Source organism: Cebus imitator, unplaced genomic scaffold (genome assembly GCF_001604975.1).
Source record: "Cebus imitator isolate Cc_AM_T3 unplaced genomic scaffold, Cebus_imitator-1.0 Scaffold14, whole genome shotgun sequence".
Taxonomy (NCBI): Eukaryota; Metazoa; Chordata; class Mammalia; order Primates; family Cebidae; genus Cebus; species Cebus imitator.
In genome coordinates, this window is record NW_016107329.1 from 8,771,328 (window position 1) to 8,788,531 (window position 17,204).

At 53.0% G+C, this 17,204-nt stretch overlaps 1 protein-coding gene across 1 annotated transcript in view; it reads left to right on the plus strand.

The window, feature by feature from the left end:
* COL4A2 (collagen type IV alpha 2 chain) overlaps positions 1–17,204 on the plus strand; it is a 205,759-nt gene that overhangs the window by 161,762 nt on the left and 26,793 nt on the right. The window contains exons 25-32 of the mRNA XM_017501828.2: positions 720–921; positions 1,343–1,402; positions 2,375–2,431; positions 4,635–4,742; positions 8,293–8,514; positions 13,462–13,623; positions 15,607–15,777; positions 16,690–16,833. Coding sequence (XP_017357317.1) covers positions 720–921; positions 1,343–1,402; positions 2,375–2,431; positions 4,635–4,742; positions 8,293–8,514; positions 13,462–13,623; positions 15,607–15,777; positions 16,690–16,833 — 1,126 coding nt within the window. The remainder of the gene's footprint in view (positions 1–719; positions 922–1,342; positions 1,403–2,374; positions 2,432–4,634; positions 4,743–8,292; positions 8,515–13,461; positions 13,624–15,606; positions 15,778–16,689; positions 16,834–17,204) is intronic.

The window sequence follows — 17,204 nt, forward strand, 5'->3', positions numbered from 1 at the left end:
ATTTCAGCAGCACGTGGGGACAGCACTACTGCCGGCCTCCCCACCCCATCCCTGCACCTCCCACCTGCACCCCGCAGTTGGTGCTTTCATCCACAGGGTGGCCCTCTCCCTTCCCAATCCTGTAATCATGCCTGACTTCTGAGTGGCACACGACTCTTTCCTTGTCTAAATGAGCTTCCTTTCCTTTAACAACGCAGCGTCCCTTGTGAATAGGAGCTGTGTCACCGATGCTAAATTATATCAACAAATTCATATGTTTCTGCCTCCACCCACAGTACAACACACAAGTCTGTGCCCTCACCTTTCTGGGGATGGAGGCCTAGGCTGGCTGTGCCCTCCCCGTTCTGGAGATGGAGGCCCAGGCTGGCTGTGCCCTCCCCGTTCTGGGGATGGAGGCCCAGGCTGGCTGTGCCCTCCCCGTTCTGGGGATGGAGGCCCAGGCTGACACAGGGGAACTGGTGGGTGGGGAGAGAGAAACACTCAAGCATGTGCGTGCACTTCCAGCACCGGCTTCTGTGGCGTTGCTCACGCTGCTACTCAGTCCGTCGCTGGCCTGTGACCTGGCAGACCATGGCACCAGATTCCTGTTCATCCCTGTTGTCTTTCTGTTCTGGATCCATAGCTGAGAATTCCGGGAAGTGGGAAAGGAAACAGGGAAGTCGAGGCAATCTTTAACATTGGTTTATATTTTAAGAAGAGTAAACTGAATTTCCACACAGGGCGATGGCATCAAAGGCCCTCCAGGGGACCCAGGCTATCCAGGAATACCTGGAACAAAGGGTTCTCCAGGAGAAATGGGTCCCCCAGGACTGGGCCTTCCCGGCCTCAAAGGCCAGCATGGTTTCCCTGGAGATGCTGGCTTACCTGGTCCGCCCGGCTTCCGAGGCCCTCCCGGCCCCCCAGGGACTCCAGGACAAACAGGTATGAAGGAATCCTCCCATTTACCTTTCACAGCCTGGGACATCCTGCACTTTCCTTTGTCATATAGACGTTTCCCCATAGAGTCAGATGACAATGCTGTTTCGCCTCATCTGTTCTCGTACGTGCAAAGGATGACCCAACCGTGGGGTTTCTGGGCCCCCATCAGCCTCCCCTCAGCAGCTGAAACACGCAGCCTCTCCTCTAGGACTGCAGTGACGGAGGCCGTGCCCAGAAGTTCAGAGATGGCTTTCCTGTTCCCTGCCCACACCAGCAGCACATGTGACACACCGACACCTTCACACACGTGACATACATACCTTCACACACGTGACACACCTTCACACGCGCGCACGCCCAGGACGAGCCAGTAACTTTTACCCGCTTCAAAATTGCCTCACTCTGTCCTTGTGTCTTCCCCCAGATTGTGACGCAGATGTGAAAAGGCCCATTGCAGGTGACAGACAGGAGGCTGTCCAACCAGGTACTGTGGGAAGTGCAAGTGGCTTTAGGATGCTAGAGAACTCTGTTGGTCTGCTCGTTAAGCTCTTGCAGTGTGCATAGGATAAGAAATGTTAATAAAATGTGCAAGCCACGTTTGATTTCCACAGCACTAGCAGAGTGGCCTCGTGAACACTGTACATTGCATGAATAACAACCTGGTGGAAGCGGAGAGACATTTGACCAATCCCCTCTCATCAGAAATCCTTTCCCATTGGAAAGAGCCAGTGCAGTCCAAGTCAGCTCCACAGGCGCATGTGCTGCCAGGAGGAGCCAGGCAGAGAAGGCTGGGCCCTCCCCGGACGGTGGCCAGGATGGCAGGCCAGGATGGGAGCCTGGTCCAGACTCCCGGGCACACAGACAAAGGAACGCTCCCAGGGTGACTGTTCTTGCAAGAGAGCCTCTTAGACAAAAGGCAGACGGCACGGTACCCTGCCGAGTGTCACTGCTCCTGGCCACACCAGCCAGAAGTGCCTGCAGCCTTGGTTTAATTGTTCAAGGTGGCTGATTGCTGTGGTTCTCTCTGAACGTATGCAAAGTCACAAAGGAGAAGTGAAAGAATTCACTTTGAAATCGAGGCTGTCTGCATCCCTGGTAGACGCTTCCAGACAAAAGTAAAGCGTCCACACTGCCTGGCAGAGAACGGCCGGTCTCACTCAGTTTGCTCTGAGGCACCTGCCCGGGGAGGGAATGAATCATTTCCCAGCACAGCACCAGTTTTTATTTGACTAGACTGGCTTCGTGTGCATTTTGTACTGATATTTAGATTTCATTACACAAGGTAATCAAACTTTATTTACATCAGAACCAAGACGAATTAAATCATTAAGTTACTCTGATCATAAAATGGTAGCCGGCTTGCACGGCTCATGCTTTTGACCTTGGTGATCCCCAAGGCCATGGGGCTGAGCGTTTAGGATTGCTTGGGCTCATCTTTTCTCCTGTCTGTCCCCAGGTTGTGCAGGGGGGCCCAAGGGATTGCCAGGCCTGCCAGGACCCCCAGGTCCCACAGGTAATGCACGGCGCGAACCCCAAGTGCACCCAGCCTTCCTCCCACGTCTTCACGCTCTGTGTCCCCCTCGCGCATCTTCCCTCTGGTCCTGCATCTCCCACCCTAGACATGGCCGTGTCCGCATCTCAGCGCAAACTGATCTCACTCCTACAGGAAGCCCACCACCATTTGCCACTACAGAAAAATGAGTTTGGTAGCTGACACTGACTTGGGGCCAGGCTGGGAGAGAAAATTCAGCCGTGGCCACAGGGGAACGCCCGCAGGAGCAGAGATGGAACCTCGAGTTTAGGATTGGAAAGGGGTCGCACCTCTGGGGATTTTCATTTATGCTTTTCCATCCCAGGATCTAGGAGAAGAACCTAGGAGAGAATTCTTTCTTTAGGATTTTGATTGACAGGAAACAGAAATAAACAAGGCTAGAGTGTTTGTCTCTGGCACCTGGGAGGGCCTGGGCTTCTGTCTGCTGGCCTGGGCATCTCCCAGCAGAAAGCCCGTGTGAGAAAGAGTCCGGGCGCTCTTCACAGAGCCCGTGCCAGGGCAGACCGTGCTGCTCGCGAGGCTGGCACATCCGGTGTTGGCAGTGGGGGCCTGGCCGTTCACCATGACTCGAGATCCCCCACCTGCACAAAGACTCTGCCGTGCTGCGCTCCAGGGTCTCTGTGGCCCATGAGCAGCGGGGAACACAGAGCCACAGCTTCTGCTAGAGCAGAGGGAGGGCTGGACCCTGAGAGGTGCCCCCGTGTCTGTGTCTGTCAGCCCGGGAAAAGCAAGTTCTCTGGGTGGTGGGAATTCCCCTTTGGATGTCTCTCCCACTGGGCCTGTGATGGGCCAGGCAGGCACACCACTTGGATAACAGCATTGCCAGAGCTGTTCTCATTTGTTCCTTCGGGAACCAAGCCCCTCGTATGCAGGATGAATAGTGTAGACAGGTGTTCGAGATGCGTCTGCTGGACAAATGATGCCCTCACTACTTCCCGTGATAGGCTACAGAGAGCCACAGCGGTGTGGTGCACAGCACTGCGAGCTGGGAAAGTGGACGGATGCACTCTGCGTGCCCTGGGGCTTCAGGGCATCTTCAGATTGCCCCGTGATCACAGGGTCTGGGGACCACAGGACAGGTGCAGAGGTCTCTTGTGCACTGTGAGCAGAGGTAAAGGCTCCTTGTGTTGTCGTCCAAGAGCTGAGCTTGTATCTTCCGTGCTCCATCATCCTCGCTGGTACCTACCCCCTGTCTAATTCCATCCATGGATTTCAACACCGCCACTCATACAGCGACAGCCCCGCATGTCTCAGATGCTCAGGGAGGGTCAGAGGCCAGCGTGCTCAGCACACACCCAGACCACAGCTGTGTCCTATGGCCAGTCGCTGGGAAAGCCCCGAGGCCCGGGTGTGGGTTTCTGGGGCTCTGGGACTCCCCGAGCCATGGCGGGTTGTTTCCATTTCACACCCAGGCCCCGTTGCTGGGCGCCCCTTGCTGGCCTTCTGTCCACCCCTCCCTCCCACGCCTGCGTCCGAGCACCACTTTCCAAGAGTGGAGGGTGGGCTTGCATCACACACGTCCCCTTCCCTGGAGATGCCAGGAACATGGCTGAAAAAGCATGGCCGGTGGATTTTGTGATGTTGGTGAGGAATGTCAGCCCTTCCATTATCAGAAAGCACCTCTGGAGCCCACACACTGGGCCAAGCAGGGTTCAAGTGTTTGAAAAGAATCACCTCATGGTCCTCATGGCGTCCTCAGGAGGCAGGCAGTCACTCTCCCAACTTTACAGATGAGGAGACTGAGGCACAGAGAGGCTCAGAAAGTTGTCCACGGTCACACAGATAGAATAGTTAGGACCAAAATTCCCAGCCAGGCCTTCTGACCCCATGTCCAAAACCTTCATTTAATGCACTATGGAATCTCAATATTGGATATTACTGTTCTTACGGCTCCATCCATAAGCAGGATGTTAAACACTGAAGATCATTCTGTAAGCCTGGGGCCCCATTACTAAACACTGAAGATCATTCTGTAAGCCTGGGGCCCCATTACTAAACACTGAAGATCATTCTGTAAGCCTGGAGCTGCTGTTTTGGCTGCCATTCCCCCAGCCCCATTAGTTCCTGGTTTCATGAGATCCACATTAAGTCAGATACCAGGTATGACCATGCCCATTCATCCTCGTGGGACCTGATGTGCTTTGTGATTTATTTGGGTGTTTAGGTGCCAAAGGCCTCCGAGGAACCCCAGGCTTCTCAGGAGCTGATGGAGGACCGGGACCCAAAGGCTTGCCAGGAGACCCAGGTCGTGAAGGGTTCCCAGGACCCCCAGGTGAGTTGAGATCGGACCCCCATTCAGTTCCATGGGGTGGGGGTGGTCCGTGTGTGGTTCATCAGCATCCAGCTCTGTTTTCTTCCAGTGTGTGGAAACTGTTCTGACAAATACTTGACAACTTTTGCACTTGTCCTTGGGATGTTAGAAATTGATTTTCCATCACTGCCGTACTGGGTTTTTGCAGAGGTTACCTACAGATCTTGCAGGAAAAAGGAGACAGGTGTTGCGGAATGGCCATCCTCCACAACACCTGTCTCCTGGGTATGTCCTCAGTGTTAGGAAGGATTGATATTAAACATTCTAAGGGCAACACAGAACTACTCTCTCCTGAGAGAACCATTCAAGGCATAAATAGCCCTCATGACATGGCTGCAAGAGCTTGGCATTAATCTGTATGTGGAGGAGCATGGGCGTGTTGGCTTTAACCAGCTGTGGTGAGAGCACCCACTGTGCATCAGCGTGCTGTAGAAAGCGGTCCGGCATCCGCAGACACAGGTGTCCTGCAGTTGTACCACAGGCAATGCGATGGCACTGCCACTATTGTGAGGGCGTGCAAGTCTTTTTTTTTTTTTTTTTTTTTTTTCCGGGGACGGAGTTTCGCTCTTGTTACCCAGGCTGGAGTGCAATGGCGCGAACTCGGCTCACCGCAACCTCCGCCTCCTGGGTTCAGGCAATTCTCCTGCCTCAGCCTCCTGAGTAGCTGGGATTACAGGCATGTGCCACCATGCCCAGCTAATTTTTTGTATTTTTAGTAGAGACGGGGTTTCACCGTGTTGACCAGGATGGTCTCGATCTCTTGACCTCGTGATCCACCCGCCTCAGCCTCCCAAAGTGCTGGGATTACAGGCTTGAGCCACCGCGCCCGGCCCGCAAGTCTTTTTTTTTTTTATGAAATGGAGTCTTACTCTCTCACCCAGGCTGGAGTGCAGTAGTATAGTCTCAGCTCACCGCAACCTCCACCTGCTGGGTTCAAGCGATTCTCCTTCCTCTGACTCCTGAGCAGCTGGGATTACAGGCATGTGCCACCACGCCTGGCTGATTTTTGTGTTTTTTGTGGAGATGGGGTTTCACCATATTGGCCAGGCTGGTCTCGAACTCCTCACCTCAGGTGATCTGCCCACCTCAGCCTCCAAAGTGCTAGATTACAGGCGTGAGGCACCGCGCCCAGCCACGCACATCTTCAACAGTGTTTGTCTAGTGAAACCATGGAAGCCATGCGGACAGCTTTCCACCCACGATGAAACATCCTTCCGCAGGGTCCTGGGCAGGCTCTTCCAGCCTCTTCTGGAATCACGCTTGTCACCTAGGACCTGTGGCACACTGGAACTCTCTTGTTGCTAGAAATTTCCTCCCTGGATACAGCCTGCCTCCCAGGCGTTCTCACTGGGCTGTTCCTGAACCACACAGTCGACTTCCTCATAACCACACACTCGGAGAGAGGGGGCCACATCTCTCACCGACGCCTCGTGAACAGAAAGAACTGACCCCAGGAACACACACTTTCCTTAGTGACAGCATTTCCATGCCCCTGGAATTCCCACCAACCTTCTAGGACTCCAGCTTATCAGGGTTCCTTTCCAGCCAGGCTCTAGAAGTTGTTAAAGTGCTCCCCACCTCTGGAATATCACACAGCACGCCGGCACTGTTGCATCCTTAGGTTGAACGTCCTGCAGATATTCCCAGTGAACACTAGTCAAAGCTGGCTCTCCCCTGACCTCCACTCAGACAGCAGCATTTAAGCTTCATTGAAGCCTCAGTGCAGACCTATGTGTCAGTCCCTGACAGACGGCATCTTTCTGAATTTCATGTGCAGCCTGTAGGGATGACCCTGCTTCCTTTCCTATGATGCATTGGGAAGCAGGCTTCCTGTGTCTGTATCAGGGCCCTGCGAAGAACAACTCTGCGAAGGAAGTCTCCATGCCTCTGCCCCGGAGGGTGGGTCTCTGTGGTTTTGTTGCCCTGCTGGAAGTGTCTAAATATTTTAAAAGTGCAGCATTGTCACTCTCGTGATTTCATATATGCTAAGTTTAAGCATTCGTGATTTTGAAAGTAGGATAATAATTCTTGAGCAGCTTCCTGCTGTGAGCGTGAAGGTGCTCTAGCGATTATGATTGGCGTGCATAGCCGTGTGCACGTGAACTCCATACAGGGCCCCCTGTAGGGGGAATGGATGGGATGTGCCCTTTATCAGGCGATCTGGGCAGTTGCCCATGTGAGCTGGAAGCCTGTCCTACCATGAAATGTGAACCCTTACATCATGAATAGGGAGGCTGGGGCAGGCCGGGGGTGGGTGGTGATTGAGGAACGGATCAGTTTCTGGAGCACTTGTTGCTTTTTATGGTGCTGAAATATACTTCTGTCACCACATGCGGAAGAGGTTAAAACACCCAATTCAAGGATTGCAAAAAACAGAGTCCATTCCGGTTCTGAGATCCACGCATATAAACCCAAGTGCCCGGCTCCCTGGTACAGTTGGTAACATTGCCAGGGAAAGTCATGTCTCTTCATTGTGTGAGTAAATCACACCGTTAAAACTTGGAGTACGGTCCCACTGATTAGTGTCAGCTGAATCCAAATCCTTTATTCTGTGCCAAGCACGGGTGCACCAGTCACTCCCAGCTCCTCATGAGCGGGGCTGGCTGGACAGGCCCAGGAGGACCCAAGGCCCTGCTCTTTGGATCTTTTTGGTGAGATAGACCCCGGAGAACACAGAGAACATTCCCTTTTCCATATCCGCATGTGGGCGTGCCGAGCCTGCCGTGTACCTGATCCTGTCCTGCAGAACCACCTGCCAAACTCCTCATCGCAGGCTTCTCTGCTGTGTGCACAACGGGGCGAGGGGGGTGGGTGACCTCAGAAGCCTTTCCTCCTGAGCGCAATGTGACTGTCAGCTGTGGGAGTTCATTCGGAGGCCACATGAGGGCTGGCTGTACCGAAAAAGGAAGTGACCTGATGAGATCATTTTATCCAGTGGCACCCATGAAAGACACAGGACAGCTACCTTCCCTCCATCCACAGAAGGGAGTTGGTGGTTTTCAGTACAACAGAGGGTGTGTTTCCAAACAGACAGGGACAGGTTTCTACCAGGGAGATATGATTGTTTCTACAGTGGGCAGCGTTTGGGCTCTGACGGCCCTGGTCGTTCCCGCCTCCCTGGGATTTTCCATCCCAAAGCGCTGTTCCTCACTCACCACAACCTAGAAGGTCCCACAAAAACTATGCTTTGGGGCTTATGTGCAAAGCAGGGGAACCCATGAATTATGCAAATCCAGGTCCAAGGAGGCATTCTTATGGGCTTGCCCACCTTTGCTCAGTTTTAGGGCTGGGGGCTGCATGGCAGGGGGAGCAGAAGAAACATAACCAACAGAACAATGTGGTGAGGTTGTAGCTTCCAAGAAGGGTGACAGGGACAGGGCCTCGAGCTGAGGAATGCCTTCTGAGGACCCCGTAGGCAATTTTTTCCTGTTTCCAGCCTCTTTTTGACACTTCTCTTAGAACGACATCATGGTAACTTGGTGGTTTGGGGCCCACCTATGTTTCCTTTTAGGGTTCATAGGACCCCGAGGATCCAAAGGTGCAGCGGGCCTCCCTGGCCCAGATGGACTCCCAGGTCCCGTCGGCCTGCCAGGTCCAGACGGGGCCCCCGGGGACAAGGGCCTTCCTGGAGAAGTCCTGGGAGCCCAGCCTGGACCACGGGGAGATGCTGGCGTGCCTGGACACCCTGGGCTGAAAGGCCTTCCTGGAGACAGAGGCTCCCCTGGATTCAGAGGTAAGTGCCCCATGGGGGAGCCAGAGGCCCCATCCCAGCTACACAGTGGCTTCCAAGGAGGAGCCGGTCCCTTCCGGGGGATTTGGTAGGAAGCAGCAGGGCCCCGTGGTGCTGGCCATGCATACCTTCCCCACATTGTTCCAACGCTCCTTTAGAATGTTTCTATGTCAACACTGTGATTACATCCGGTAGCCAGTGTGGTCTGGCCTTCTGAGACCTTTGACAGGTATGCATTGACTGATGTCATCAGTTCTCAAGTCACACACGTCTGGCCATGACAGGCTCACTGGCTTTCTCAGCAGACTCTGTATAGTTGGTATGAGGAAAAGATGGGCCTGGCCATGCTAGGTCAGAGGTGAAGAAGGAAAATAGGAATAATCTGGAATGCAATTTTACTGAAGTAAACATTAATACTTTTTAAAAATATCTTAATGATGTTGACAATGTTATCGATGTATCTCTGTCAGAGTAGACAGAGCACCCATGGTTTCATGAGTGGCAGTGGCAAGGCATCCAGTGGCTTTAAGGGTTCAACTGATGCCAACTCGCCTTTGGGAACACCAGCCCCGAGCTTTAATGGAAGGTGAGGCCATGAATGGCAGGTGGTCGCACTGGGGGAAGCCCAGGCTAGGGACTGCAAGATCGCTGGAACCTGCCATTCAGTGTCCAAACCAAAAATGAGGCTGGGCACAGTCGCTCACACCTGTAATCCAACACTTTGGGAGGCCAAGGCAAGAGGATTCATTGAGCCCAGGAGTTCAAGACCAACCTGGGCAATGTAGAGAGACCCCATGTCTACAAAAAAAAATCAAATCATTAGCCGGGCATGGTGTGCACCTGCAGTCCCAACTACATGGGAAGCTGAGCGGGGAGGATCCCTTGAGCCCAGGAGTTGGAGGCTGCAGTGAGCTATGATCATTCCACTGTACTCCAGCCTAGGTGACAGAGTGAGACCCTGTCTCAAAAAGAAAAGAATAAAAGAAAATGTGACTTGACGTGTTCACTGTTGATATGTTGATGGCAGTGTCATTAGTCCTGGCTGCCAACCCCAGGCCGAAGAGGCTTCTCTGTGGTGTGAGAAGCAGGTGCCCCTCCCCTGATTCTGCCGTCAGCCCACAGCAGGCATCCTGGAGGCTAGGCCTTGACTGGCAGGTGAACACATGAAGCTCAGAAGCATGAATTGGTTTTCGGATGTGTGTCACATTCCTAGCAAGGGCTCAGGGGAGTGGGACCCGGAACAGGGGAGTTTTGATGATGATGAGACTGGTCAGCACCCCCAGCTGTTGGTACCAGGGAGAGCCCATGGGTGCCACAGTTCATGGAGAGAGCAAGGAAGAGCCTACGATGGCCAGAGTACGTGTGTGTACACACACACACAGACACACACACAGTCACTTATGTACACACATGTTCACACATGATCACACACATACACACCACACCCACACACGTGCCATGCATGATCACACACTCACATACACACCACACATACCAACACACGTGCCTATGCACTCAACATGTTCACACACATACTGCACATATGCACACACGTGTCTATGCATGATCACACACACCACACATACCAACACATGTGCCTATGCAGACTACATGATCACACACATACCGCACATACCCACACACGTGCCTATGCACACTCACACGTGATCATACACTCACACACCACTTCCCCACACATGTACCTATGTACACTCACACATCACACATACACACCACACACACCCACACACGTGCCTGTGCACACACACACATGATCACACACATACGCACCACACATACCCACACACATGCCTGTGCACACTCACACATGATCACTTACCACATACCCACATACGTGCCTATGCACACTCACACATGATCACACACCCACCACACATACCCACATACATGCCTATACATGCTCACACATGATCACACACTCACATACATACCACACATACCCACACACGTGCCTATGCACACTCACACATGATCACACACATACCACACGTACCCACAGACATGCCTATACACGGTCACACATGATCACACACTCACATACACACCACACATACACACGTGCCTATACATGCTCACACATGATCACACACTTAATACTCATCCAACCCTGAACCAAGCCAGCTAGAGCAGGTCTCGCTTGGTGAAATGACAGGTGGGGAGACCTTGTGCTGGGCCATCCAGGTCTCCCCTTTTCAGTCCTCCTGACTCCCTGTGTCATTTATGGAAGATAAGATACAAACCAGCGCTGTCTGCAGACGCCGAGGACTCGGCGCTGAGAGATGGGCTCCATGTGGCAGCCTTCCTGGTGGGCACTTAAATGAGTTCCCGGAAGGCAAAGTGAAGGACGCACGTAGGTGGCTCGAGTATCCACCTGCAACCCAGCTGTAAAACTCCTGCCCCAAGGTCTTTGACATAAGGGTACTTCTGGTAGAATTTTTGTAACTTAATTACTTCCTGCAGGCTTCAGAACGTTTGAGTGTGAAGACAAATGGCAGCAGGCTTGCTTTCAATGTCTTATGAAGGTCCTCACTACGATCAGCGTCACCTTATGACGTTAAGCCTCATATGCCTTGTTAGGCAGAATATTTTGGTTGGTAAAAATCCTGACTCCCAGAGCATCAAAATTCCAGGTCACTATTTCAGTTTCAGTTCTGCTCACCAGTGCGACAGGAGCAGCGTGCAGACGGGTCCTGCTTCTGTTCGACTGGCTGAGCGGGCAGCCACAAACACGCACATGTGCACCCTGCACTTCCGAGCAGAACTCTCGGAATAAAATCATGCCACATCCACAGATGAGATGTGATTTTGCTGAGGGAGGCTGATTTTTAGCAGTTGTTCCTTTTTTAACAGATAGTCTATAAATGGAAAATAACCTGAAATAGCTCCAAAGAAATAATCACAAAGCGCCTGGTGCCTGATTTTTGCAAGGCAGTCCCTTGCAGGGGCAGCGGGGGTTCATGCATGTTCACCCGCAGCCTTGCTGTCCACTTCCGGGAGGGGCAGCGCTGGGAAGCATGCCCAGACCGCCGCCCCGGCTGAGGCCATCTCGCCTGCTCAGCTCCTGGGTTCCCCTGCAGTCCGTGCCCCTGGGTTATGGATGTTACCTTGTGTCTGTCAGGTCCCCACCCCATTGTTCTTGTCATTGAGCAGGAGTGGAGTGGATCTGCCGTCACTACCAAACCTTTACCGCCTGCAGTGCTGCCGCCTGCTCATCACAACCATTTGCACACACTAACAGTCCCTTCCCCCTGGAGCTCTTCAGTGTCCTCATTTCCCACAGTACCACGGGAGGGGTGAGAATCCATGCGTCCGTGCATCTCCGAGCATCTCATTTCAGACGTGGCTTCGAGTGCGCCTCCTGCTCAGTCCGCCTTCTCCCTCGCTGCAGGCTGCCGCAGTCAGACAGCGCAGAGTCAGCAGCCTGACTCTCGGTCCTGGGTTGGTCCAAGACTGACCGGGTCCCTTTTGTCGCTGCCCCCTCCTGTGCATCCCCGCACTCGTCTGCCTCCCTGTCCTGGACCAGCCCTGCACACCTGCAGGACGGCTGTGAGGCTGCGTGAGAGTGAGGACCGGAAAGTCACACAGGAGTGTGCTCCTCCACTGTTCCAATCAGAGAGCACCTGCAGCAGGCGTCAAGCTCTGAGAAGAGAGGGGAAGATGCCTGGATAGAAGGAGGTCCAGGGAGCTAGTGTTAAAAACTAGAAGAAAATAGATGCTCCTGGTATCTGACCAATGGGCAGGACAGGATATTCCAAACCTAAAAATGAAGAGAAGAAATCACACATGTGCACACACACCCACACACACAATATATGAAATTTGGATACAAACGACAGTATCCTACACATCAAAAGTAAAATTAAAGTTTGAGCAGCAGAGTAAGCTTTACAATAGATAATGAAGAGAAATTCATCAGTGTGTATGAGGAATAGTAAAATCTATCAGAAAAATGTCAAAATCCCCAAAGGAAAATCAGAGCAAAGAGGCGGGTGTGGTGGCTCGTGCCTGTAATCCCAGCACTTTGGGAGGCTCAGGCGGGCAGATGGCGTGAGCTCAGGAATTTGAGACCAGCCTGGGCAACTTGGCAAAACCCAGTCTCTATTTTAAAAAGAAAGAAAGCAAGGGAGAGAGAAGATATGAGCAAAGACCTAAAACTTCACCAAAAAATAGTAACCAAGAGAAAGAAACATGGATCATACCCAGAACGAGCAGGCGGATCCCCCCGGTACCGTGTTTCACGGCATCATGACTGCCTGGGTTCCATGTTGCTTCGATGCTGGTGCTCAGTGCTGGGAAAATGCTGGTGGAATAAATGGGTGCTGACTTTCTGAAATCAGCATGATGTATCTTTCAGAAAACATTAAATTAGTGTTTGCTTTGATACACGATGTCAATTTCTCGGGCAGTTTCCTAAAGGAATTACCCACAACGTGGACACAGATAAACATACCAAGAAGAGAAAACTCTCCAACTATTCCTGACAGTGCTGTTTGCAAAAGCGAAAAAAGTGGTGAGGACATGATGGAATGTATTCGCTGCGTCCATATGACAGAATTTTATTCATGCGGTTATTTTAAATGTTTGCAAAGACTATTTTTGAATGTGGCAAAATGTTTAAAATATAATGTTGAGTGAAAAAAACTAGGTTAAAACTGTACTTACAGTGCAGCCTTAGCTCTGGAATGCCTAGTTATTGATAGAAGTAGAAGAGGGCAGGGAGGAAGCATACTCAGTGGTGGCCACTATCCCGGGGTGACAGCGCGCGTTACTTTGATTTTACCCTTTATACGTCTTTGTATTTTCCTGATTCTCCAGCGTCCAGAAAAACATGAAGTCCTATTTTTACGGAATGAGTGCGTGGAGGGAGATGCTGTCTGTGATGAACAGCCCAGAATCGGCCCCCACAGCTCTTGTCTCTGATTCCCGCAGGAAGCCAAGGGATGCCTGGGATGCCAGGGCTGAAGGGCCAGCTGGGCTTCCCGGGACCTTCTGGCCAGCCAGGCCTCTCCGGGCCTCCAGGACAGCATGGATTCCCAGGAGCTCCTGGCCCAGAGGGGCCTTTGGGGCTGCCAGGAACCCTGGGCCTTGAAGGTAAGGCTCCAGCCCTCCCACAAATGGGCGGGGTCCTCGCTGGGCCTGCCAAGAGAACCTGCACTGCCCTCTCTGGGAGCTCTCAAACTCTGTTCCGTGAAACCCCTTAAGAGCTGCACGGATTCCCAAACCAGAACATGGATTTCACCTAACAAGGAGACATAAACAGCCTGAGACATCAGCTCTTCCTCTGTACCTGTTATATATATTAAAGGTCTAGGGAAGGTTTCGTCAGGAAAAAACAAGAAATTCCCGCTGCAAAAGTTCAGGATCCTGACCTGAAAGTGCAGGTTGGAAAGACAGGTGGCTCCGTCAGGGAAGCCTGGGGTGGAGGCAGAGGAACAGGGAGGGGAGTCTGGCCTGCACGCCCATCGCACAGAGGCCAAGGCAGGTGGCACAGGCTGCCGGGAAGGCAGGCAGGGGCACAGCGTCCATGGCATCACCCACGTGAAGGGGCCGCCGCTGCCCAGGCCACTCACCCGGGGCCATTTTCCCAGGCTCCTGCACGTCACCGTCCGGGGAAACTGTCAGTGCAGGTTGGAGGAATCAGTAAACTTTCTCACATTTTTGTTTTGTCCAGAAAAACAACTTTTTAAGAAGTATTGTGTGTCGCCAAAGGACACTGTGAGTGGGAAAGATGCGATTGCCTGATGGGGGTGGTCTCATGGACCACGTTCACCTTTCAGAAACTCCCAATCTTACCAGAGCTCTGTTTGCCAGTCAGGCGACAGCTTTGTCCAGGACCTTAGCAGGTCTTGCTAGGGAACTGCCACGCCACTCGAAGATACACACTGGCTTCCCCCATGTGGGGCCTCGCCTATGTGCAAGAGCTGGGGGCTGGACTCAGGTAGGGCCTCTCCCCCAGTGCCGCGCTGGCCACTGGCTTCCCGGGGTAGCAAACCCGGGCCGGAAGTTCAGGCTCCTGTCTCAGTACCAACAGGGCTGTGCTGGTTCTCAGCTGCTGAGCACCAGCTAAACACAGCTTTGCGTGGCGTGTACGAGACCCATAGGAAAGCTTGTCCTGAAGGAGCTTTAGGTGGGGGGAGAGAGACACACATGAAAAGGCTCCCACTGGCCCAGGCAAGCCAGCAGAACCAGGCCACGCAGCCTCCAGCGACCCAGAGAAGGCAGGACAGGCAGGTCGGAGCAAGCCTAAGGGAGGAAGTACCCGGCGCCAGCCCGGGAGAACGCTGGGACTGGGATGCGGGGTGCTCTCTAGGAAACAGGGGTTGCCCCAGCACAGGCAGGATTGCCCAGGGAACACTTGGAGCCTGTGAACCCCCAAACCGGCTGGGGAAGAGAGCCTGACGTGAGGGGCGGGGAGTTTGGATAGGAAGATTGGGCCAAAGATTAGGAGGAGTGAATGCTGAGTTAAGGAGTTAGAGCCTCGAGGCCCGGGGGGCCTTTGGGAGTTTTTAACAGAGAAATGCCTTCAGAAGGATTTTGGGGACCCAGCAGGCAGCCGTTGGAGGCCTTGGAGTTGGGGGAGGCGGGAGGACCACTGTGGGCTGGGAGCTGCCAAGCTCACGACAGTAGCAATGATGAGGCGGGAACGCGGAGACCAGAGAGGACAGCAGCAATGAATGGGCAGCTGGAGGGTCCCCCAGACCAGCCCCAGCTAGTGATGTTCTCAAGGAGTAGACCAGCTCTCGACTAACCCCAGTGACGGTGCCCCAGCCAGAGCTGGTAAGGCCCCCCAGTCACATAGCACCCACACAGCTTTGTCCCTTGGCTTCTGAAGGCGGCAATAGGAAAGCCATGTTGGCTAGCGCCACCAGCACAGCCTCAACCTCCAGACAAAGACCTCTCCAGAAAGCCCCGCCCCGGGGTCCCACTCCTGTCACTTTGGAAAGTTACCCCAACGTGGAGATTTTCCGCTTTCCTCCAAGAAGCTTTTCTTACCGAACACTCGATGCGGTAAAAGAAGAGAGGCTTCCTCTGTGTGTGTGTCCACCCTCTTTGATTTGCTCCTCTTCCTGACAGGTCTGCCTGGAGACAGAGGGGAGCCCGGCGACATTGGCGTTCCTGGCCCTGTGGGCATGAAAGGTGTCTCTGGTGACAGAGGAGATACTGGCTTGGCGGGAGAGCGAGGCCATCCAGGAAGCCCTGGGTTTAAAGGAATTGATGGAATGCCTGGGGCCCCCGGCCTAAAAGGTAATTGTGGCCACCAGATCACTTTGTGGGGAGGTTGGGTCTGATAAACTCTGACGTAGGACAGCTGCACTGCGCACCTCTATGGGCCGTGGGGCTGGCCTCACACTTCTGCAGGCTGGAGGCCTGTGGACTCCCCTGACCCAGGAGACGGAAGCCCCAGGACAGCTGGTTCATGCTGCTTAGATGCAGGTGGGACCGATGTGCCTGACAAAGCCAGTTTATGAATTTACCAAGACAGACAGCTCCTCCCTGGGAAACATCATCTTCGTGTAAATATTACCGTCTGCACAGGGAGGTTTGTGGAGAGGTCCACTCAGGAGCCTGGATTCAGATCCAGAGGTTATTTGGTGAACTTGGAACCAAAGCAAAGCAAAGTGGTTGGTTACGGGGACAGGTTTATTTCAGCACAAGCAGGCCGGTCTGGAAGCAGAGCCCTCCAGCCCGTGAACATTGCTGGAGACACAGGGGTTGGTCTTTTCATTACTGGAGACACACAGGCCTGTCTTTCTGTTGCTGAGACACCTTGGCCTGTCCTTCCGTCGCTGGAGACACTGGTCCGTCTTTCTGCGGGCCTCTGTCGCCTTTTCATGCCAGGTGCTCCCTTCTGCCTTTGTCTTGATGGGCCGGCGGGCGGGCATCACCTTCAGATTTCCCTCCTCATCTTCCTGACCTTTGTATGTTTACCTGTTGCCAGCGTCTGGTCTGAAGACAGGCTGACTCCAGAACGCTGTCTGTTAATAACAGAGGTCAACAGAGAGAGCGGCTTAGAAGGTGGTATCCTGGAAATCCCTCTTTTAGGTTCAGAATTTCTCACTTGAGTTGCACTGCCGAAACGTTGTGGAGACGTGAGATTGAAATGTCCCGTGCATTTTATTCGTGTCTAATCCAACACTTTTCTTCTTTCCTCTGAAGGAGAAAGAGGCTCGCCTGGGATGGATGGTTTCCAAGGCATGCCTGGACTCAAAGGGAGACCGGGGTTTCCAGGGAGCAAAGGCGAGGCTGGATTTTTCGGAATACCCGGTCTGAAGGGTCTGGCTGGTGAGCCAGGTTTTAAAGGTATGCTCCTCTGTAAACATCCTCCTTACCTGGTCAAGACCCTTGTATGGTGGCGTAACATTGCCCAGAATGAATTTTTGAAAGCCCACGCATCCAGGAACCCTACAGCTAGAAGCTGATAAACCAAACAAAATGAACTAACAAAAACTCAAGGCTTTCTCCCTGCCTCAGCACACTGACCATGTGATCAGGGAATAATCCTAACTAAAGGAAACTCTTGAGAACCCAAATGCTGGCATGGCTAAGAACCAAATATGTCATGAGAACATATTCCACCGTGATTATACATCAATCAGCTGGTTCCGAAACCCTTGTTACTCTCCAGAGTTACAGCTTTTACATGTTTTCAGCAAAATAGAAATTGCAATTAT